This window comes from Taudactylus pleione, unplaced genomic scaffold (assembly GCF_031769625.1).
Source record: "Taudactylus pleione unplaced genomic scaffold, aTauple2 ptg000372l, whole genome shotgun sequence".
NCBI classification, from domain to species: domain Eukaryota; kingdom Metazoa; phylum Chordata; class Amphibia; order Anura; family Myobatrachidae; genus Taudactylus; species Taudactylus pleione.
The window spans coordinates 824,743-847,990 of NW_028284773.1; the positions used below are offsets into that span (position 1 = coordinate 824,743).

A 23,248-nucleotide genomic window follows, 5' to 3' on the forward strand; every position below is an offset into this window, starting at 1 on the left:
GCCAGTATACATACAGTAGCTGAGAAAGTCTACATTCATACCAGGCCTGATTCAGAGGTGGACACAATGTTAATCTCGGGTGCAGGGTGTGACAGTGAAAGCCACACTGCACACGTGAGGTGACTGATTAGCGACAGCGGATACAGTGAGGATTTATTTGCAAAGTGAGTGTCAGGTAGTGACCATTTGCAGAGGTAATGGGGGTGTCCACCAATGTGTATCTCCTAGTCAGTCACTGCGAATTCATTTGCCATTGGACTGGCACATGCGTTTAAGTTGAGATGGACATTCTGTAAGACCATAGTGTTGCTCAGAAGTTCAATGAAGCAGACGATGTTTGACCAATGTTCCGTCTTTTGTATGTAAGAAGTGGATCTGAGATGCCAGAAGTGGCATATTTTAGCATATTTTTGCACATTCGCTGCATTTACAACTGCATCGACCTCTGAATCAGGCCCACAGTCAGTTATTAACATTGTGTATATTTCCATCACCACTACATACTTTCATGTTATACTTTCTGCTCAGTTTTAGCATAGCACTCTACATTCTTATATGTGATTTTTCTAGCTGCCAGCTTTATAATATTATTTCATGCGCTGATATATCGTTTTTATCTCTTTTTACGCAGTAGAAAACTCCCCTCCTCATAGTTTGCAAACTTAAAAAAATAATTTAGAATTTACGGAAACATAACATTAGTATAGAGGCATTTCATGTTTTATAGATACAATAAAATGTATAGATGCAATAAATGTTTTATAGATGCAATAAAACTTTATAGAAGCAATTTATTTCTGCCAAGGTACAGTATAGTCAATAAAGCAAATAGGAAAACAAAGTACAAGACCAGGAGAACGAGGGAAAAACACGAGAGGCAGAAATACTGTATGAATACAAGGGGGCTGATTCTGAGTCACATGCAAAGTGGCTATAGTGACTTCTTATGTGAGTATCCAGTTCCCATCCTGAAATGCCCTATTTCACAGAAAGACAGATCTGACCAATCTGAGTCTGATTCAGAATAGGACATAGGAATACGACAGGCATATTTAAAAATGTGTACATTCGCTTCTGTACTTGCGCCGTTTTGCAAAAATCAGCCCCAAGATGTATTCAAACTTATATATCATGTGTCATTTGGTCATTTCATTGTTAACTATATAATGTTAACATATCGCCTGGTTGTCCAGTAGTATATACACACTGCATGCTTTGCGGAATATCATTGACGATATCTTCAGAGTGAGCAGCATGTATGGCAGATATGAAGATGTGACGGCCGACCCCATAGAAATGCACATAGCGCAAACACTGGATGATTTGAACAGTTTGTTCGTCCGATCTGTCGGAAATCGGCAAATCATTTAAAAAGTGTGTACCCAGCTTAGAAGTGTGTGAGGATACCAGGGTTTAGCTGCGCTGTCCTTGCCAGATGACTGGTCTGCCCATAGGTCTGCTTTATGTGTGGCCCCTGACCTCCCTGGCACTTCGACATGGATTAAATAAATCATCTAAGCAAACAGAGGGTAATAGAAGGGTATGCAATCGGGAAGCCGGCGGACATAAGCCCGACAGCCGGCTTCCCGACTGCTTTATCCCGGCAAGGGTTAAATAACAGGCGTCTAATTCTAGACGCCTGTCATTTTACCGATGCCAGGAGACCGGGGGGGGTTAGGTTTAGGGCTCCTGGGGGGACTTAGGGTTAGGCACCCCCCCGGGAGGTTAGGGTTAGGCTAGGGGGAGGGAGGGTTAGGGTTAGGCATCCCGGGGGGGTACTTAGGTTTAGGCTGCGGGGAAGAGGGCGTTAGGTTTAGGCACTAAGAGGGGGGATTAGGGTTAGGCACTGGGGGGAAGGTTAGGGTTAGGCACCCCTAAGGAGGGTTAGGGGGGTTAGGTTAGTTGATACTTACCTGGGGACGATCGGGATTTTCAGCCGTGTCGGCCTGCCGCTGTTGGGATTTGAACCGCCGGACTTGCGTCCAGTGGTAATTCGTATGTATTCCAATAGAAGTACTCTTTTATTGTATAAAGACACACATACAGTACAAAACAAAAACATAAATTTGACAATACCAATGTGTTCATCATACTGCAAATTGCACACTTCTACCTGTACCTGTGTCTATTTTACAATCCCTAAGCTAGTGATAAACAGGAGCTGTTCACTCCTTTTCCCACGAGGTAGTTAATAAGATCAATGTTTTACCACTCTGCATTTTCCCTGCATCTTCCTTATGACTGATCATAGCCACACTGTGACCAATCCAACGGGAGATGTTACATCACAACGGTACTGACTGGTTTAACTTCAACAACATGAACTGTTACTGCACCATTTTACACCCTCTGTCCCACACTGACTTACTTTGCCTGGGCTGTAATAACCTAAGCATCGTCATCACGAGTAACCTAGCTTCAGAATGTCTGCTTAGACCAATGTGACCCAGCAGGATGCATGTCCTACAGAACAAAGGAGCTTCACAATAGAAGTGTGCGTGGCTCCAACTACTGTAGCAACATTTAATGTTATACAATATGGTACAATATATACATAGACAAAACTAAACATTTGCATTATAGTAATGTTACAGCCCAGTTAGACCCTTTCAGTCACAAGCAGAGATATCCTTAAAATGCATCTCTCTTCCCTTCCCCAGCTGCTAGTCTTGAGAGGATGGGTCATAAGGAACAGAGGCAAAATAAGTTAATTGGTTGGAGAAGACAAAGATGAAGCTGCAGTTAATGGTATTGAGAAGATAGAGAGTGAGATGTGTCATGCATTACATATTGCATGCGATGCATCCCACCACTTATCACATGCATAGCGACATTTATTAATGCTGTATGCATGAATAAATGTGACTAAAATCACAAAGTACAGATCTCTGATAAGAGCTGTCTTTTGCGTTTTGAGGACTTCTAGGTTTATGACTTGAGAGTCCTACTGCACATGTGTGGCCATCGGCCTGTGCAAGCCACGGGGGGTTGCCTCTCAGGGGATCTCGCTCAGGGGAATGCTACATAAAGAAGCCCATAGGCTTCAATAGGCAACACCATCTATAGATGATGCTTATCGGGCACAATCTCCGTAAAGTTTTGTTTTCCAGAACTTGGTGTATACTGGCACATCATTGATGTGGACGACTTTAATGCATACTGGGGTTGTGGCAAACCATTGAAAACTGCAGTTTTCAAAGGTTTGACCACATTTTTGTGGTTAATACATTCTACCTAGAATCATAAGAGATGAAGCTGAAGTTGATGGATTGGAGAAGATAGAATAATAAGAAATCGAGCTGCAGTTAATGAGAAGGTAGAATCATAAAAGATGAAGCTTGGAGTCCTATTGTGCATGAGCGGCCATAAAGAAGCCCATAGGCTTCTACAGGCAACACAGTCTTTAGAGGTTGTTGCATATTGGGCACAAGCTCTTTAAAGTGTTGCTTTCCGGATCTTGGTGCATACCAGCACATCACAGGCCCATAGAATTCTGTGCGTATTGCAGTGCTGGTGGGCCGCTGTGGATATCTAGGAGAGAGACTGAGTGGCAAGAAAGAGAAACTGAGGGGCAGGAGAGAGAGACTGCGGGTCAGGAGAGTAACACCGAGGGGCAGGAGAGAGAGACTGAATGGCAGGAGAGAGAGACTGTGGGGCAGAAGAGAGACTGAGGGGACAGACACAGGAAAACACAAAGGATAGACAGTAGGAAACAACATCCATTCAATGGCAGTCATAAATGTTATAAATAAGCCCTCAACATTCTGAAAGTAATTGATGTGAGTCCCCACCAGGAAGAGGTTCTGCAGCAGCTGAGCCCCACCCACCTGAAAAGGTTCTGCAGCAGCTGAGAGTCTCCCCCCCCCCCGGGTTATACCTTTCAGCCATGCGAGGTCAGTTGCTCAGCGCCAATGATGGATGCAGGGTCTCGGGGAAGCATCCTTGCTCCTAGCGAGTTGAGCTGTGCAGCAGCCGGGCTGCCATGCTGCGGATGTGCGGCATGATGAGGAGCCCCATTGAGATCGCAGCCTGCCATGCCGCAGCCGGGGTGCCATACTGCGGGTATGCAGCGTGATGTGGAGCCCGCGGAGGTCGCAGCGTGTCACCTGTATGAGGGCGTGAACATGGAGACCGGCAGTAGCAAATGGCCCAGCCAATACCACTGCGTCTGCATGACCCCCACCCGCCAGGCAGCAGCCAATGGCAGTATGGCACAGAGGGGGAGGAGGAGACAACACCAGCTCAGGTTCTACTTATCATTTATCTGCACCTTCTAGGAGATAATAGCTAGAATCTGATTGGATGCTATGGGCAACATCTCCACTTGTAAAAACCAGCACTTTAGTAAATAAACCCCTGAATCTCTAGCCATGGATTCATTTAGTAAATCATCTCCTAGGGATTTACTGCAGCATCTTATAGTCAGGGTAGAAAAGCAAGTAGACAATTTTTATTTAACTGTTTTTTCAATTCTGACATGCAAAATTGCTATTGCAATTTTATTATCTCACTTTCCATAACCACCCTCTTTTTTACTGTAAGAGGTATATGTACTAAAGTGAGAGTTTTTAGAAGTTGAGATATTGCCCATAGTAACCAATCAGATTCTAGCTAATATCTTCTAGAAGATGCTAGTTAAATCATGTTAAGTAGAGTCTGATTGGATACAATGGGCAACATCTCAATTTCTAAAAACTCTCACTTTAGTAAATATACCCCTAAAGCTGCATACACACAGGACCTGATTCAGACCCGCTCGCGAGCGCATAGTGCTCGCAAGCGGGTCGATGGTGGGCCAGTGCGCACACTCGGCACGTGCGCAAGCCCCGTAGTGATTGCGAACTTCACTCGCTTCGGGGCTGACAACATAACGGGGCGGCTGTCGATGTTGATCTCGCCCTGTTTTGTAGGCGGGTAGGGGAGGTGGCTGCACAAACGGAGGCGTTCACGAAGGAACGCCTGCCGTTTGTGGGCGGCCCTACTGACCCCACTCGTGATGTCAGTAGTGGACTTCCTGCTATATTAGAGCAGGAAGTCCACTCGGCATTGCGAGTGCTGAGACTCTACCTTAGGGTCTCCTCGCAATGCCGATGGTCGCGATAATCGCGATTCGCGACCATCTCCAGCCCGCTCGCCCAAGCTTTAAGTGGGCACCCAAAGCTTAGCGAGCGGGCAGGAGAAAAAAAAAATCCTCGCCCTGATTCAGAGTGAGTGCTCGCAAACAGCGAGCGCCTCTGAATCAGGCCCACAGTATGATCTGTACCACTAACAAATTGAAAGGTATCTTTCAAAGAGCTCTTACATCCACATCTCTGAACAGGCAAAAATTACAATATCGTGCAAGTTGGACTGCATGTACGGACGATCATCGTTATCGTTCCTGCGGGAACGTGCATCGTTGGTCGTTAACTGCATAAAAATTAACGATATGAACGATATATCGTTGAACAATAACATTATCTTTCATATCATTCATAGATATCGTACCGTGTGTACGCACCTTAAGAGTCAGTTTATCTTGCAATTTGGCAAACCACTGCTTAATACATTCAATGGTATTTATACTTCCTTTATTGAAAAAAAAAAAACGAATAACAGTTTTAAACATCGTTGTCTAAAATCCTGCGCTTTGAAGTGCAGATTGTTCTTTTATAAATCATAGCACAGGAAAACTGCAGATTAAAAAGTCTCCCCACAAGTTTGAATTGTACTTTACTTTTAAAAGGGAAGCTTTCAAGAATACATGATGTATCAAGCCTTGTAGAGGGATAAAGTGGAGAAGTTACCCAAAAAAAACAAACTGCTTTTTCAAGGACTGTGCTAGGTAAATGACAGTTATGGGCCAAACACACTAGGGGGTCTATTTACTAAGCAGTGTTATGAGACAGAGTGAAAAGTGATAAGTTTGTGATAAGGTGCCAGCCAATCAGCTCCCAACTGCCATCTCACAGGCTGTGTTTGAAAAATGACAGTTGGGAGCTGATTAGTAAATAGACCCTAGATGATAAAACGGAACAATATGAACGATAACGATATCGTTCAACGATATATTGTTTATATCATCTAGTGTGTATAGTCCGAACGACCAACGATGGGCGCTCCCGTGGGTCATTAACGAAATCCCTAGTCGGCTGCACATGCAGCCCAATCTGGGGATTTTGTAAGCGATGCCATGCTGCTGAATGCAGCATGGACCGACTCCCACTACCCACTGTCGCTCGTCGCTGGATGGCATAGTACCTAACCCCAGGACTGTAACTAGGGGTGTGCGAACGGTGAGGCCGCACAAAGCACCACTGCTCACTCATAGCCTCTGCATCTGGCTAGCAGGGTGCCTTTCCCTGCAACCAGAATATCTGCTGCAGTGCCACCTGGATCGTCTTTAGGATGCTTCAAGCCTCTGCATCTGGCTAGCAGGGTGCCTTTCCCTGCAACCAGAATATCTGCAGCAGTGCCACCTGGATCGTCTTTAGGTTGCTTCAAGCGTGCACACCGCTGCCCTTGCAGTCCCCTGGCATTCGTGACCTTGTCCCTCCATGCAGGGGTGTAGAGAGGCCGGCCGGGCCTGTGTGAGGGGGCGTGACCTAAGCACGGGAGGTGTGGCCACATCCAATTGGATTTTTTATTTAAAGCCTGGGGAGGGGGGGCACTGTAAGCCCCTCAGCCCGGAGCAAAGCCGCGGGGGGGACCGCGATCAGTGTGATCGCTCCCCCCCACAGGCATAAGAGACTGCTGCGGCTGCTGTACGCTGGGCTGTGCTGGGCTGCTGTGATTTAAGAGGGAGAGGGGACGGCATCGGACCCACCGGCCCCCAGTTGGGCCCCTCCAGCAGCCCAGGTAATTAGTACCCGCCCCCCCCCACCCGGGTAATTAGTACACGCTCACCGAGGAGCGTCGAAGTGCCGGCACCACTGGTTACGGCTCTGCCTATCCCATCTCCTAACCCCACTACTTACCTTCGGGATGTCAGCGCAGGGATTCTGACAGGTGTCGGAATTCTGGAGCTAGTATTCTAAGCATCGGCATCCGATGTGTCAGGATATTGAACGTATCCCACTCCGCACAGCCAAGTCCAGCCCTGTACTACTGGTCAAATCCAGCTCAGCATTTCTCCACCTCCCTTGTCCTGTTTATGCACAGGAACTACATAATGCCTTCCAGCTTCTCATATTCAGTTGCTACTCCAGCCTCAAGTCCCAGCCCGGGAACAGAAACCTTGCCAGATTTGACAGCTGCTATGCTGTCGGGTTTACCAAACTCCGGAATATGAAGCATTGTGAAGATGTCTTTAGCCTATAGTCGCATATGGGCTACTGTAGCGCAGATTCTGTTGTAGAGGGATCCTCCAGATCCCTCTCCAGGCCTCATTTATAAAAGAGTTTTATGATTCACAACGAGTGATAAAACTTGTGTAAGAAAATGGTGCTCCAGTCAATCAGCTCCCAACTGTCATCTATTTGAAAAATGACAGGAGCGGATTGGCTGGAGTACCACTTATCATACGCAACAAGTTTTATCACTCGTTGTGAGTGATAAAACTCGTTGATAAATAAGGCTCCATCTGCCCACAATGACACATGCACAGGCCGAACGCGGTGCATGTGCTATCACTCTGCTTCCAGCTCTCTGATGGGATGGACTGTTATCACATTTTGATTTTCATTATGTGAATTTAGGTGATATTATCATATCCCATCAGCATTTAAAATATGGAATAAGATGAATTGGCCCCATAGCATGATTGTGCAACTTAATACATGGAGAATTTCATATTTAAACAATTGCTTAGGGGAGTCATTTATTTGTTTAGGATTCATTTAACAATAAATCATGTGTCTGTTGCTTACAATAGAGGTGATTGATTATTTGAGTGGGTGCACGCTGCTTTTTTATAAAAAAATTTTATTACATGCTACTGCACATATTTAAGTACAGAGCAAAAATGGAAGATTGCGGTGCTGGAAATTCACACCACACAACTCAGTGTAACATTTCACAGCAAATTTGTTCTTCTCTACAACACACAAATATGTACATGTATTAAAAACAGCATTGATGTCCTCTCACTGTCCCATACTTGCTGATATCCTGGCTGCCCTGCCAGGAGGGAGCAGCCAGGTCGGCTTAGCAGGGGGACAGGGTCGGGAAAAGGGGCGTGGCCGGGGATACTGCACGTCATTTAGAGGCGGGCATAGGGGCAGAGCCACATACTCACATCATTTTGTCTCCGCCCCCGCTACACAATGCCGAGATTTTTGCCATTGTGGAGCAGGGGGCAGGGTCATGATGGTGCGATTCAGTGAGAATCGCGTCATCAGCCCCCCCACTGCGGGATGCATTGCGGGGGGGACTGGAAGAGTCGGGAGGCTTGCCTACTTTTCTGGGGGGGCTGGGAGCGGCACCCGATTTTTGGGAGGCTCCCGGCCAAGTCGGGAGAGTAGGCATGTATGCACTGTCCTGATTCACGTAAGACATAAGTGAGGCTAATCCATACTTGCCAACTTTCCCTGATTGTCAGGGAGACTCCCTGAAATAGTAGCAATCTCCCTGACTCCCTGAAGAGTCTAGCAATCTCCCTGATTGCACCTTACATCCATTATGAAGCTGTTATATTAAAAAATATATATTATATTGCATACATTCAAACTGGCTGGTTAGTATCATTTCCTTACATTGGTTATAGGGCACAATGATCCCTATGGCTACATGCATTTTCTGAAAAGTATCAGTGCATTTTCATCAACAAATAGATCTTACTAACTACTTTGGGGCTCATTTACATTTGAATGTAAGTCAGTATTATGACACGCCTCTCAGATGTACTGTAGCAGTACATGTCCACGCGGTGGTCATAGGTGTTGCTTTCACAATCTCCCTGAAATGCTTTTTCAAAAGTAGGCAAGCATGGGCTAATCTAAGATAATGCTATTTACAGGATAAAAATGGAAAAATATACAAATAATGAAGTAAGCAAGTTGGAATCTGATCTTACTACAATATCTGATCTGTTTGGTTTCCTGGTGCTGGGCTATTCTGCCACATACTGGGATGGACTCAGAAGTGGACACAATGCCAATGATTGGGCAGCTGAACGATTATTTGCTCAACTGTCCTGCATACTGAGGTGCTGTCATTAGAACCAGTGAGGCAAAACCATGGGAGTTGCTGGGCAGTGACTGAGAGATGGTCTGACGTGACCCCAAAAAAAGGCTGTCTCATGCACATGTTATGGGAGTGTCACATGTGTTAGTGAAAGTGGCTCTATTCCCATATGCACAGCCACAGAAGCCATGTTTAGAGGAATTTCATTGGTGAATGCTGAATGCGATGGTGTGTCGATGGTGGAGTGTACCATCGGCAGATTGCACTGTCCACGGGCATTGAAAGTGGGTGTCTCAGGGCTTGCACTTGTCAGCACATGCTAATATACATGGTAAAGCCTGAAACTAGCATTTGCATATTATGGCTGATGCAACTCCACAAAAAGCCGCAACCGCGGCAGCTATAGCGTCCACCTCTGAATCATGGCCACTGTGTCCTGTTTTATTATATTTTCCTATATAATGGTAATAAATGTACATTGGAAGAAAGGGACTGACCTCTGATCTTCTGCTGAAAGCCATAGCTTTGTAGACGACTTGCACTTGTGTAAGATGAATCCACTCTAGCCTGCCAGTATGTGCATGGACATGGGCGTGCATAATACATCCAGTACGGGTATGTGTTTGAATATATCTCATTGTAATACCAGCTCAGACATCGCTGTTGAGGATTTACCCTGTTGGCTGTATTATATTCCAGACGATAGGCCCAATAACCCTTTTTATCTGGTTAAAAAAACAGTGGAGTAGATATATATTATGGATACAAATATATAATATGACACAGGGTACTTAACATTGCATTTAATTACATAGTTATATTTATTTGGAATTTTTCAGATAGTTTTTTTTAATTGTATTATGGATTATCATGCCTATAATTAATGAATACAGGCCAACTTCATTACTATACTTTTTCGTTTAGAGGACTTATATAGATACTCGATACTTACTTGTATTGTATCCAATGTACTGATCTGGAGTATATTTCTTCTGGATACTAACATAATAATCAGTGTGTGGATCATTAAATGCTGGGAAACGAGGAGCAGGGCTGTAGTATGAGGGTTGACCACTAAAACCAAAAACATAACAATCAATGTCATATAGAATGAACTAATGTATCCTAGAGACCCCATATATCTCAAACTACTGAATCTACTCCATTAATAGTACTCCAATAGCAGTTGTCCTGTTGAGAGGAGAGTATATAGAAGGGTGTTGGCTCTTTGTTTATTGGGATTCAACAGAGACAAAGGAATTTGCAAGTAGTGTCATGTGCTCATGTCTGCATTGCATAATGGCTATCAATTCTGAGAACAGGTCCCCTTCAGATAGATTTGAAGATAATGACATTTTGTTTCTGTTTATTATAATTCAATTTAATTGCATGTTAATTTTGTCATTATCGCTTCTTTTGCACCAGTAAACTGTACGTCGTTTTTTTATTGAATACTGAGGACTTGATGCAGAGGTTGGATGCGTGTCAGGTTTGTACTGCATCTGCACCTGCAGAAAAAGATGCTGGCTTCGGCATGCCCCCGAAATGGCGGCAACACACATGCCTCAATTTTCAGCAACAACTATCCCCGTTACCACCCCCAAACATAATTGCAGCTTGTCAATCAAGCTGTGACTAACAGCACACTGTGACTGGCGTCGCAACAGTATTGCAGCACTGCATACTGTACATAGTTTACAAACCATCAATTAGTGTTACCGATTCAAAACTGCTTCCAACTTTGAATCAGGCCCTGAGGCTCAACGTATATTTACCTACTGACACAGGGCCTCATTCAGCACAGATCGCTATTGCTAAAACGTATGCAGATAGCCGACTTTTGCTTACTGCGCATTCGTATGCATTGCAGCGCACGAAGGCAGCTCTGCAATCACATAGCAATCTCATACCCCACACAGACCAAGCACTGAGTGATTGACAGGAAGTGACCGTTTGGGGGTGGTGACGAGGGGTGGTCAGCGAAATGCAGGCGTATCAGTGCGTTTGAAAGCCGTTGCCTGGGCGTGTATAAATTAGCCATTGCATATGCAGCCTGAGCTCTCACTGCGTGCAGAAACAGGCAAATCAGCACACAAAGAACACTAAGGGGTATATTTACTAAAGTGAGACTTGTTAGAAGTAGAGATGTTGCCCATAGCAATCAATAAGATTCTAGCTATTATGTTCTAGATGGTACTAGTTAAATGTTAAGTAGAATCTGATTGGTTGCTGTGGGCAACATCTCCACTTCTAAAAACTTTCACTTTAGTAAATATACCCCTAAGGCTTAAGAACAATTGTGTGTTCACAAATTCCTGAGGAGAGTCTAAGAGTGTCCATGAGTGATACATGTGAGTCTGACATTTCTGATTCTGACACTGTAAGGGAGGAGGAGGAGGAAGAGGAAGAGGAAGAGGAAGAGGAAGAGGAAGAGGAAGAGGAAGAGGAAGAAGAAGAAGAAGAAGAAGAAGAAGAAGAAGGTGTTGGACAATGAAAAGTTGAAAAATTCAGGAGGATGATGTTGTTTGTGTCGAAGGAAGTCAGCCACCAGTGGGAGCACATCATTCCAGTGATAAGAAGCACATTCTCCTGTCTGGGCAAAAGACCAAAACAAAACACCTATTCCATGTGGAAATATTATTATTGAAATCCTGACAAATTTGTCAAAACATCTTTGGCATTTATATACATATACTTCTCCCTGTTATGTCATTTACAGTGCGTTCATTCAAGTTGATTAGCAAAATCTTAAAAATCATATATAATAATAAGCATTCCAGCATCAGCTACCAGCAACATGGATAGATACCAACACATGCAATCTTCACTACCATCACCATCATCATCAACCTCCTCATTAGTGACCAGAGGCAGACCTCCTGCATCCAATTTGAAAAGGCAATTCATGATTACCAAGAAAAAGCCTTGCACACTGGGTCTCCAGCTCCTGAGGGTGAATTGTTATCACAGAAGGAGACCAAGAAGACTAGTAGTTTGAAACAACAATTGTCTTTGAAACAATAATTTGCAAAAGGAACCAAGTATGAGAGTATATCAGTGCAAAATGGCTTACCCTGCCAAGATTCTCCTTAGGATTTGTCATTTCTGATAACGTAACTAATATTGTACGAGCATTACAACTGGGTGAATTTCAACATGTACCATGTTTTTCACACACAATATAATTGGTTACACAGAATGGCCAAAGAAAATGTCAAATCCATGCAGGAGATTTCAGGCCATTTTTGAAATTCAGCAACTGCATGTTGAGCATTGAAGCAGTTGCAAGAAAAGTTCAGTTTGCCATTCCACCAACTGATGCAATTGTTAGTAACTAGGTGGAATTTCAATCTTATATGCATCAGTGACTGAAGGAACAGCAACAAGCTATCAAGACATACACAACAAGCCATGAGATAAAGAGAGGTGGGACATGTTACCTTACTGCAGCACACTGGAGAATACTCTTGGTTTTATGCAACATACTAAAATCATTTAAAATTGTAACCAATGAAGTGAGTTCATACACTGCCATCTTGAGTCAGGTCATACCTTTAATTAAACTACTGGAACAGCAGCTAGAGAAGCTAAAAGAGGAGCTTTAACTAATCGATTCCACTAAGTAGTTTGGACTTGTAGATCAAGTTCCATATTCGCTTTGCCAGGACACAAGGGTTTACAACATTTTGCAATTGGATCAATACATTTTGGTAACCATGCTTGATCCTAGGTTTTAGCTCAATGTAATGTATTTCTTTCCAACTGACACAGATCTTAAGATATGCAAAGAGCTCCTTGATAGCAAGTAGTCAGCAAAAGTGGCACACATGTCTCCTTCAAATGCTGCTGCCAGGAAAAAATAGACCTTTTCCAAGAGAACCACTGAGGATGAAGAGTTAACATTAAGACACCTGGTCTGGCTTTTAAAAGAAATGCCCACATATATTAACACCTTGACCATGACTCAATCTGATACAACAAGCATGAATACAATATTTAGGGATTAGTTTAACGATAATGTACAAATTAGAATCTCACACAGGGGTAGATGTACAAAGCCATGGAGAGAGATAAAGTGGAGAGACATAAAGTACCAACCAAATAGCTCCTGGAATTTTTGAAACACAGCCTGTAAAATGACAGGAGCCGATTGGTTGGTACATTAACTCTCTACACTTTATCTCTCTCCAAGGCTTTCTACATGTCCCCCACAAACCCTTTGAATACTGGGAGGAAAAAAGCAATTTGCAGCCCCTTATACAAACTAGCTATGGTGTACTTAAACTACCCACTCTCCACTGTGTACTCAGAAATAGTGTTTAGCACAGCTGGGAACCTTCTTAGTGTACATTTTCGGAGGCTACTTCAAAAAAATGTGGAAAAACTGATGCTCATCAAAATGAACTACACATTTTATGAGGAATGCCTTTACTGACAACTACAGAGACTGTAATAGTGGATTCCAGTGGGGATGAGCTACTGTAGTATTGTATGATGATAATATTAAACAGTGATGTTGGTAATGGGTTGGATAAGGGATGCCAGTGCTTGGGATCCTAGTGGTCAGAATCTCAATGCTGGCATCCCGACAGTGTTAGGATACCAACACTCGTTGGTCAGTATCCTAACCTTCCCCCTCTCCCTACCGCTAACACTAAGCCTCCCTCCCCAGTGCCTAAACCTAACCTCCCCCCTAGTGCCTAAATCTAAGCTCCCCCTCCCTGCAACCTAACCCTCCTCACTTAGTGCCTAACCCTAACCCTTCCCCTAACCCAGTACTTACCATCAGGATGATTTCAGTCAGGATGCTGGTGCCAGGTTAATGAGAGGTGTCAGGATTCCAGCAGAGGCATTGCCAACTGTCTGTATATTGACCGGATCCCTGGATAATGATGATGAGGATGATGGCCTCTTCAACTTTGAGGATGATTAACAATGTTAGCCTTAAGCCCATTGGTAGCTTGGTTTAACCAAACCACCAAAATGTTTTCTTTTGTGTTGCCACAAATATATCCAGCACTTCAGCCACAAAAGTGACAGTTCCTTTGTTTAACTGTGAATGTCCTTTTTAAAATGCACCATAAGGGTGGGTGGGATGGTCCAAGGTCAATTCCATTGTACACCACTTTTCATTATGGGATTTGCCTACCTTGCTATATTGTGCAGATATTACTGTCATGTTACTCCATTTACATGTACTGGCATCAGGCCTATGATTTGCTATTTGAGTAAGTTTGAAGGTGATCTAGTTTTTAGCCATGTTATTTGCAGTTTGGATTCCATTTGCCTTTGAAAGCTCACATTAGGAAGTTTGGTTTTCAATAATTTTTCCCATGTTTCAGATTTACTTTTTCTTATAGAAATTAATGCTTTCCCTAGCAATAAATATGCCACCTCCCAATATCTTGTACTAGCTTCAGGCCTGTCATTTTCTGTTTGGAGAAGATTTGATGGTGATCTAAATTTCTTCTAAACTTTTTACTCTGGCAACAATCACCTGAGGCCTATGATTTGCAGTTTGGATTCAGTTTGCCTTTGAAAACTCACATTTGGAAGCTACATTTTTAATAATGGTAATCTGTTTCAGATTTACTATTCTTATGGTAATCAATGATTTACCTTACACAAAATACTCCACCTCCAATAACCTGTACGGGCCTTGGACCTTTGTTTTGCTATTTGGAGTAAGTTAGATGATCTAGTTCTCTACTAGACTTTACTACAGTAAAAATACTTGTACTGGCCTGAGGCCTGTGATTTGCTGTTTGGAGACGTGTTGTTATATATTATATTTTCTACTAGGATTTTACTTTTAGGCTATTGGTTCTTAATTAATGAACTCATTGTATGTTGTCATAACAGTGCCATAACAAGGCTTACAGCACCCTGTGCCTGCCATGCCAAGGAGAGTTGGTTCAGCAGTGACAGGAAGGGCAGCAACACCATGGGTAGGGGTGTATCTATAATGGGTGCAGGGTGTGCGTGTTCCCCGCACCGCACACCCTGCACCCATAATATTACTTACCTCTCTGGAGTCCCATGTCGGCGTGGCAGTCCGGCGCTGCAGAACGACGGGAAAATGGCCGCGGTGGCCATTTTCCCATCGTTTGCACATGCGCAGTACAGGGAAAAAATGGCCGCCGTGGCCATTTTCCTGATGATCTGTGCATTTATTGTAGACTCTGGGCACACTCTAGTGCCCAGAGTCTATAACTCCGGTGCTGGCCATGCACAGCTCAGTGCGCTGCCGGCCGCGGGGCAGAGAGGAGGGGGCCTTGTCGGAGACAGCACACGGGCCCCCTCCTCTCTAGAAACACCCCTGACAATGGGTGCATTCTCAGGATGCTTTGGGGTGCTCTAAAGGGTACAGTGTGCATGTCTGGAGCATCCAAAGAATGCTCCAGCGGTGCTGCAGCAATGGCACTGGATGCAGAGTGCTGTTCCAAGCTCCCTGCAAGACAGATACAAGGACTGTGGGGTAAAGACAGTGCTGCCCACAGAGCCCTACACTCTGTGCAGTGGCATTGCTTGCACATTCCTAGTTATGGCCCTGTATTGTAAGTTTGTTAAACTGCCAAACCCTGTCTGCCACTGCTGTGCCACTATGTTTCATAGATGTGCTATATTCTTTTAAAGTGCCATGTGTTTGTGCTGCTGCTCTGTTGCTTAGTTTAGCCAGCCATTTAGCCGACATTGTCGGAGGCTACTTCAAAAAAATGTGGAAAAACTGATGCCATTCCTGAGAATGCACCCATTGTCAAGGGCGTTTCTAGAGAGGAGGGGGCCCGTGTGCTGTCTCCGACATGCCCCCTCCTCTCTGCCCCGCGGCCGGCAGCGCACTGAGCTGTGCGTGGCCAGCGCCGGACTTATAGACTCTGGGCACTAGAGTGTGCCCAGAGTCTACAATAAATGCACAGATCATCGGGAAAATGGCCACGGCGGCCATTTTTCCTGTACTGCGCATGCGCAAACGATGGGAAAATAGCCGCCGCGGCCATTTTCCCATCGTTCTGCAGCGCCGGACTGCCGCGCCGACATGGGACTCCAGAGAGGTAAGTAATATTATGGGTGCAGGGTGTGCGGTGCGGGGAACACGCACACCCTGCACCCATTATAGATACACCCCTACCCATGGTGTTGCTGCCCTTCCTGTCACTGCTGAACCAACCCTCCTTGGCATGGCAGGCACAGGGTGCTGTAAGCCTTGTTATGGCACTGTTATGACAATATACAATGTGTTCATTAATTAAGAACCAATAGCCTAAAAGTAAAATCCTAGTAGAAAATATAATATATTACAACACACGTCTCCAAACAGCAAATCACAGGCCTCAGGCCAGTACAAGTATTTTTACTGTAGTAAAGTCTAGTAGAGAACTAGATCATCTAACTTACTCCAAACAGCAAAACAAAGGTCCAAGGCCCGTACAGGTTACAGGCTGCAACCTTCGGACGATATTGCTGTAATCAACATTGTGAACTATGACTGGAAATTAATGTTATTGAAATTAATAATACTGTAGAAATAAAAACAGGTCCAAATTACATGATTAATTTAGCTGTATTATACATTTTTAAAGAAATCCAAAACCAAAACAATAGAGGGTGGTTTTACCAAAATCAAAACACAACAATGATTTACAGTATGACCAAAACCAAAACATGGGGATCTGTCCTCGTATCAGGTTAATGCATAAGTTACTGGAATAGCAATTATCAGTAGTGATGTGGAAAGTCTAAATGTGTACTGTAAGGTAGAATATTATCAGCCACCAATAATAAAGGTACATTGGTGACTGGCATTTCAGTACAGCTGCAAGTGGTGTAACCAGGTTTTAAAGTGTGGGGAAGCAAGGGTAAAAATAGGCAATAACTGTGTAGCAATTTATGCAGCTGAATGGCAAAAGTTTATTGCATTTACTTACACAGCCACTGTTGTGTTGTATGACTTTACAAAGTCTGGCACGTATCCATAGGACTCACATTCCAATATTGTGCCAGTCGGCCTTGTAAAAGGGCTCCAGTGTGCCCTGTGCTGCTGCTGCTGCCCCCCCCCAGAGGACATATCATAATAAGGCTGCTCCCCAGCTTTGGCTGGGCAGATGCACCATGACCAGAGTAGTGCAGCAGTGGCCTATAGAGGCTCTGGGCAGTGGTACATCTGAAGGACACTCTGGCCAGGACTGCCGCACCAGGGGCTGTGACAGTGCCACCCCCAGGGTTCTCAGCCCCGTACGATGGCACTGGCCACTCAACCCTTCTTAAAGCACTGGGGCAGGCTAATGGCAGGAAATACGCCTCCAGACCTGAGTGCTGCGTCCGAAGACACAGCATCAGATCACCTTTGCGACTATAGGTCGTAATGGTTGCAACATCGACCATTTGAAAAAGCCAAAGGCTATTTAAAATGGCCATTTTACCAGAGTAGCTAAGATCGGGAGTTGAGAAGTGCAGGGGCTGGAGATTAGCAGGGGGGATGGTAGGCGTCAATGAATATGCAGTGCTGTTACAAAAGAGAACATACTGTATCTAAATCAGACCCTAAGTTTATTGACCTCATGATCCAGTAATCGGTTAATAGCCTATTATTGCACATTCTCTAATTTTAGTTACTTTGTGCTTTGCTTTACATTTACTTTGTTTTAAATTATGTTATTTTTTTCTTTTTAAAACATAAAGTTCTGTTAGTCAAATTTATACTATGCACCTATTAGCACTTTTATCTGCACTGATGCTCCCATTTACGGTTACAGGACTTTCTTCGGGTTGCACCCACTCTATGGAATGCCTTACCACGCACAATAAGACTTACCTCTAGTCTTCAATCCTTCAAGCGTTCCCTGAAAACTCACCTCTTCAGACAAGCTTATCAGATTCCAGAACTGACCACATAACCTTCATAACTTCCATGTCTTATTACATCCCCTCTCACAGTCCACACATAACCTCACATATTGTCTTTCTTTCACATACTCCTGACATTTGGCCGACATTCCTGTGTGACTGGATCATGCAACCCACCAAGAAACTCTGCATTCTGGCTGGACCAAATTGCAATATATAGCACCTATCCTTCTGTATCAATGCCTATTTCCCTATAGATTGTAAGCTTGCAAACAGGGCCCTCTTACCTCTATGTCTGTCTGTTATTACCCTGTTTTGTTCTATCACTCTTTCCAATTGTAAAGTGCAACGGAATATGCTGCGCTATATAAAAAAACTGTTAATAAATAAATAAATCAAAGATAAGGCACATGATGGTCATGACACAAAGTGATCATAGGTGTCACATTAAAAATAAAAGCTGAACTCTCATATCAATTAAGTGTAATTAAACAGAATATACCTGAAGTAGCCCATTTTGGGCATGTAATATGTAGGGAGTGAATAATAACGCCAGTTCATTCCTCCATCTGCAAATCGCATCAGACAGAAAGAGTAGATGCCATCTGTGACTAATACAGCTTGGTAGGTATTTGTCTGCAAGAAACATTAAAATAGGCTACTGTACATATTCAGGTCAAATACCAGAGTTGGGAGCAAATTTTAAAAAGAGCAAACAAGTAACTTTGCAACTTGGCAAAACCATGCTGCACACTGCAGGTGAGAGAAATATAGGTTTGAGAGGGGCGTGTCCAAACTGAAATCTAAATTGCATTGTAACCATAAAGCTGTCCAGCATTTGTGGGCTACATGCAAAAGCAGCCAGTATTTACCCTGTATTTACTTGATTGTTTTGCTTTGCTCCGAAACTCAGAATCAGCGTGTGTAAGTAAATTAAGGTTAAACATTCATAATAAGATTTATATTCCAATTTCTATGTATTAATGTAAAAAAATACTATAGTCTCACAAATAATTTGAATGTGATATAGTATCCATAATAGATCAAAAATAAACACTCAATACTAATGCAGACTAGTCAGCTAGATGTGAGTACATCTACCTTATTCTATTATGCTTCTGAATAAATTTGCTTGAAGTAAACTTACAATAGTTTTACAAGTAGATGCTTAATAGGTATGTAGTCAGGAAGCCGACGGTCGAAATGCCGACCGCCGGCTTCCCAACTGCGCAATCCCGACAGGGGACTAATGATAGGCGTCGAAATCCCAACGCCTATCATTATCCCTATTCCGGGAGTCCAACACCCGGCATACTGGTAAGCCAAGCGGTGGGCGCAGACAGCTGGGAGGGGAGGGTTAGGTTAGGGGCTCCCGGGGGGGGCGTAGGGTCAGGCACCCCCCCGGGAGGGTTAAGGTTAGGCTAGGGGAAGGGGGGTTAGGGTTAGGCACCCCCGGGGGGAGGTTAGAGTTAGGCACTCCCGGGGGGAGGTTAGGGTTAGGCACCCCCCCGGGAGGGTTAGATTAAGGCTGTGGGGAAGGGGGGGTTAGGTTTAGGCACTTACGGGGGGGTTAGGCACTAGGGGGGGAGGTTAGGGTTTGGCACCCCTAAGGGAGGGTTAGGTATCCCGACTTATCTATCGGGATCTTGACTGCTGCTGGTCTTCCGGCATCGGGATTTGAACTGCCGGATATATGTCTGGCGGTCATTCATACTGATCCTGCTTAATATTATATACAGATGTCCTGTGACTGTTTTATACAGATGAGCACAAACAGTAAGTTTCCAGTTTGTAAATTACCTCGTGGGAGTTATAGGAGAAGAAATATGCAGGATATGGAAGAACTCGTTCCCAAGTTATCTTAATTGCCCATGTGGCTTTGAAATTCAGGGAAGAGAAATATGTATTCACTTCAGTTTCGAGTTTCGTTTTGAAGTCTATATTCAGATTGGGCGATGCCTGGAAGTCATAAGTCTGAGAAAAGATAGATTAACAAACTTATTCTCAGTGGATGCAATGAAGACTGTTCAGATGTGTGCAGTTTTTTACAAACAAGGATATCAAATAAAAGGTAATTCCCATTTTCCCTGCAAGAAAGAATGTTTCTCAAAGACAATGAAAGAGATGTCTGTTATATCTGCATCTCTTATGCTGGCCATATACGCTACAATTATCGGGGCGATCCGCCTGATATCGGCGGATCGCCCCAATAATTGTAGCGTGTGGGGGGGCGACCGAGGGTTAAATATTGCTCGGTCGGGCATGCTGGATTGTCCAGCATGCCCGTCCGATGCGATATTTACCCGGTAAACTATTGGGCAGTGTATGCCCAGCCGCGGCCGACAGACAAACATGGGAAATGTCTCCTTCCCCGGGTGCGGAGCATGGATGTCGGGCTGAAACGCTGTGAGAGAAATCTCACAGTGCATGCCAGCGACATCTGCGGCTGGCAGGCTGCCAGATAAAATGTCTGTCGGTCTGACAGACATTTTGTCTGGCCGTGTATGCCCAGCATTAGTATCAGCAGAGTAAATAATAATTTGATCCATGAATCAAATAGCTACTAATCCACCCCATCCCCCTTTCCACTGCCCATACACCCTTTAATATACCTTATATCAGGCAAAGATTAATCCTGGATTCCCTCATTATCTACCCCTCATAATAAGCTTCAATGTATGGGCGCCTAGATTTGATGTGAGAGCCTTACAATAAGGTATCTCTATGGTATTGTTGCAAAGAATTCACTGCTTTAGTGTAGTGTTAGCAACCCCTATCTCTCCCTCTGATGTATTCCTTTATCTCCTAGCACCAGGGTCAGACTGGTCCTCAGGTGTACAGGGGAAATTTCTGGTGGGCCCTACTGGCTGAGGGTACCACCTCCTCCTCTAGGGGTCAGGTTCCAGACCTTGCACTTCAATTATATATTGATACTCTACTACTAGAGTGTCAGCAACTTGGTGGAGCATGATCATAGTTGAAATTGGTTGCTTGGTTTATTTCTACTGCAGCTACACCAAGATTAGCCCTTCTGCCAAACAAAGTAGGTGGTCCTGACATTCCCATGTTTCCTACTTTATAAAGCGGCTTTGTTCTTTGCATTTCTTTTCTAATGGTTGGCAAAGTCCCTCTATGGTGGCTGGCCGCACCCCCTCTGGTGGCTGGCTAAACCCCTTAAGTTTGGGCCCCTACTACTGCATTCCCTGGTGGGACTTCATGCCCCAATCTGACACTGCCTAGCACTAATGCTCGTCTTTGCTTCCTCTTGTACCTACTATAAATGTCTTGTTACTTTGTTATTTGCATAAAAACTCAAAATAAAGTTATTAAATTAATATATATCAAATAACATTTCAAAGAGGCACAGTCTCATGCAGCAGGGGTGTATTAGTGCCCAAGGGGGCCAGTCTGCAGCGTGACCTCACCCCTCCTCAGCTGCACAAATTACCTGTGCGCCTCTTCCTTTGCGGCTCCATTTTTCCTGTGATATTTGGGCGATTGGCACATGTGCACAAGAGAGCAAAGGCACCGGCCCAGTGCCAGAGTCTTTGCTTTCACTGTGCGTTGCCATCTTCCTGAATATTTCACTGGGAAGATGGCACTGTGGAGAAGGAGGGACCTTGCTGGTACAAGGTGTATTTATAATGGGTGCACGGTGTGCAGTGTGGGGCCTTCCTTGACCCAAGGTACCATGTGCACTGCACACCCTCCACCCTGCATCCATTATATCTGACCCACGTGCTGTTGACTGTCAGTCACGTGGGTCAGAGCCAATTAGTGGCCGCTAACTGTAGAGTGGCCTCTGATTGGCTGGCAGCCCGGGAATATGACAAAAAACATGCGGTTTCTGTCATTCAACGCGATATTGATGTATGTGATAAGACATACATCTATACATGTCCGACATGTACTTGATTTGTTGTTTTGCCAAGACCCCTGGAGGCTACTTAAAAAAGGGGACCGACCTGCACCAGGAGGTAGGTGATTATTGTTTATTTTTATTCACAGGTAAACCGTAGGAATTCTACTTGGACAGGGGATCGTGAACATCTGGCAGAAGGTTAAGCATGTGTGAGTGTGTTAGGTGTGTAATAAACTTGTACTTTGTACGATGTGTGTACTGTGTTTTAACTATTTATTTACAGATAGGGTATGGGAGCCTCCTGCCTGCTGGTACTTGTAGTTCCACAAGTGCCAAAGGGCAGGACGCTGGCACCTGTAGTTCCACTGTAAAAAACAATAGTAAAAAACAATATTCCCCACTATTACCCCTGCACCCACCGGCCAGGGGAGCAGGGAAAAACCTTGGGCTTTAGTGTAAGCCTGGGGTGCTTGGGAGAGGGGGGAATCCCTTTATTGGGTGGTTCCCCACATCCCCTGAGATCCCCGGCTTAAGCTGACTAGCTTGGGGGGATAATGCTTGGCCTGGGTGACCCGGTGAAAGGGTTCCCTGGCTGTGGCAGTACACTTCAGCTAGAATTGAGTCCGGTACTGGTTTTAAAAATAGGGGGAACCCTATGCATTTTCCCCCTATTTTTAAATCCAGGACTGACTCAGGGAGCCCAGTGCTGGTTCTTAAAATATAGGGTAACCCTACTTTTTTTTTTCCACCGTGTTTAAAGAATCAGGACTGGCTCAAGAGCCTGGGGCTGTTTATGTTTTTTGGGGGAAACCCTACATCTTTTTCCTTTTAACATTAACTCTTTAGAAAGTATTTACTGCCAGAAATATATACAGGTGACACTGATCTGTGTATGTTTCTGGCAAACTCACAGCTCAGGGGATAGTCTATTTAAAACTTTTTATTAGGACCAAGTTTGCTGAAATTACACTCGTGATTACAATCACGAATCTTGGTAAATTCTTGAGGTGTATTATTTCCATGAAAAGTACTTGCGAGTTTGGCCGATGGTGTATTAATTCCAGATTGAGAAATTGAGAATTCTCTCCCGAGTTTTACCTTAGGAAATTTGTGAGTTGGAAAAAATTCCTAAACTCACCCAAGATTGCAATCTCGACCAAACACGATCCTTAGTAAATTTACGCCTAACTGTTCATTTACTCTCACTGTATAAAGAAGCATTTAAAATAAAACAATATGTATTTGAAGTAGGGATGTGCAGGCTCGGATAGGTTCGAGTTTGCACGTGGAGTTCGGATTTTTCCCTCCAAAAAAACGGAACTCAGAACGAGGCAAAACGTCATCTTACATGGACGAACATCATCATTCCTGGACAAAAGACCAGGAATGATGATGTTCGTCCATGTAAGATGACGTTTTGCCTCGTTGTGAGTTCCGTTT

At 44.2% G+C, this 23,248-nt stretch overlaps 1 protein-coding gene across 1 annotated transcript in view; it reads right to left on the reverse strand.

Moving 5' to 3' along the window:
- The window catches only part of MUC4 (mucin 4, cell surface associated), a 256,422-nt gene that overhangs the window by 191,105 nt on the left and 42,069 nt on the right, over positions 1-23,248 (reverse strand). Inside the window, exons 12-15 of the mRNA XM_088444695.1 lie at positions 19,747-19,920; positions 18,449-18,582; positions 10,055-10,176; positions 9,600-9,827 (exon numbers count right to left, since the gene is read on the reverse strand). Coding sequence (XP_088300821.1) covers positions 9,600-9,827; positions 10,055-10,176; positions 18,449-18,582; positions 19,747-19,920 — 658 coding nt within the window. The remainder of the gene's footprint in view (positions 1-9,599; positions 9,828-10,054; positions 10,177-18,448; positions 18,583-19,746; positions 19,921-23,248) is intronic.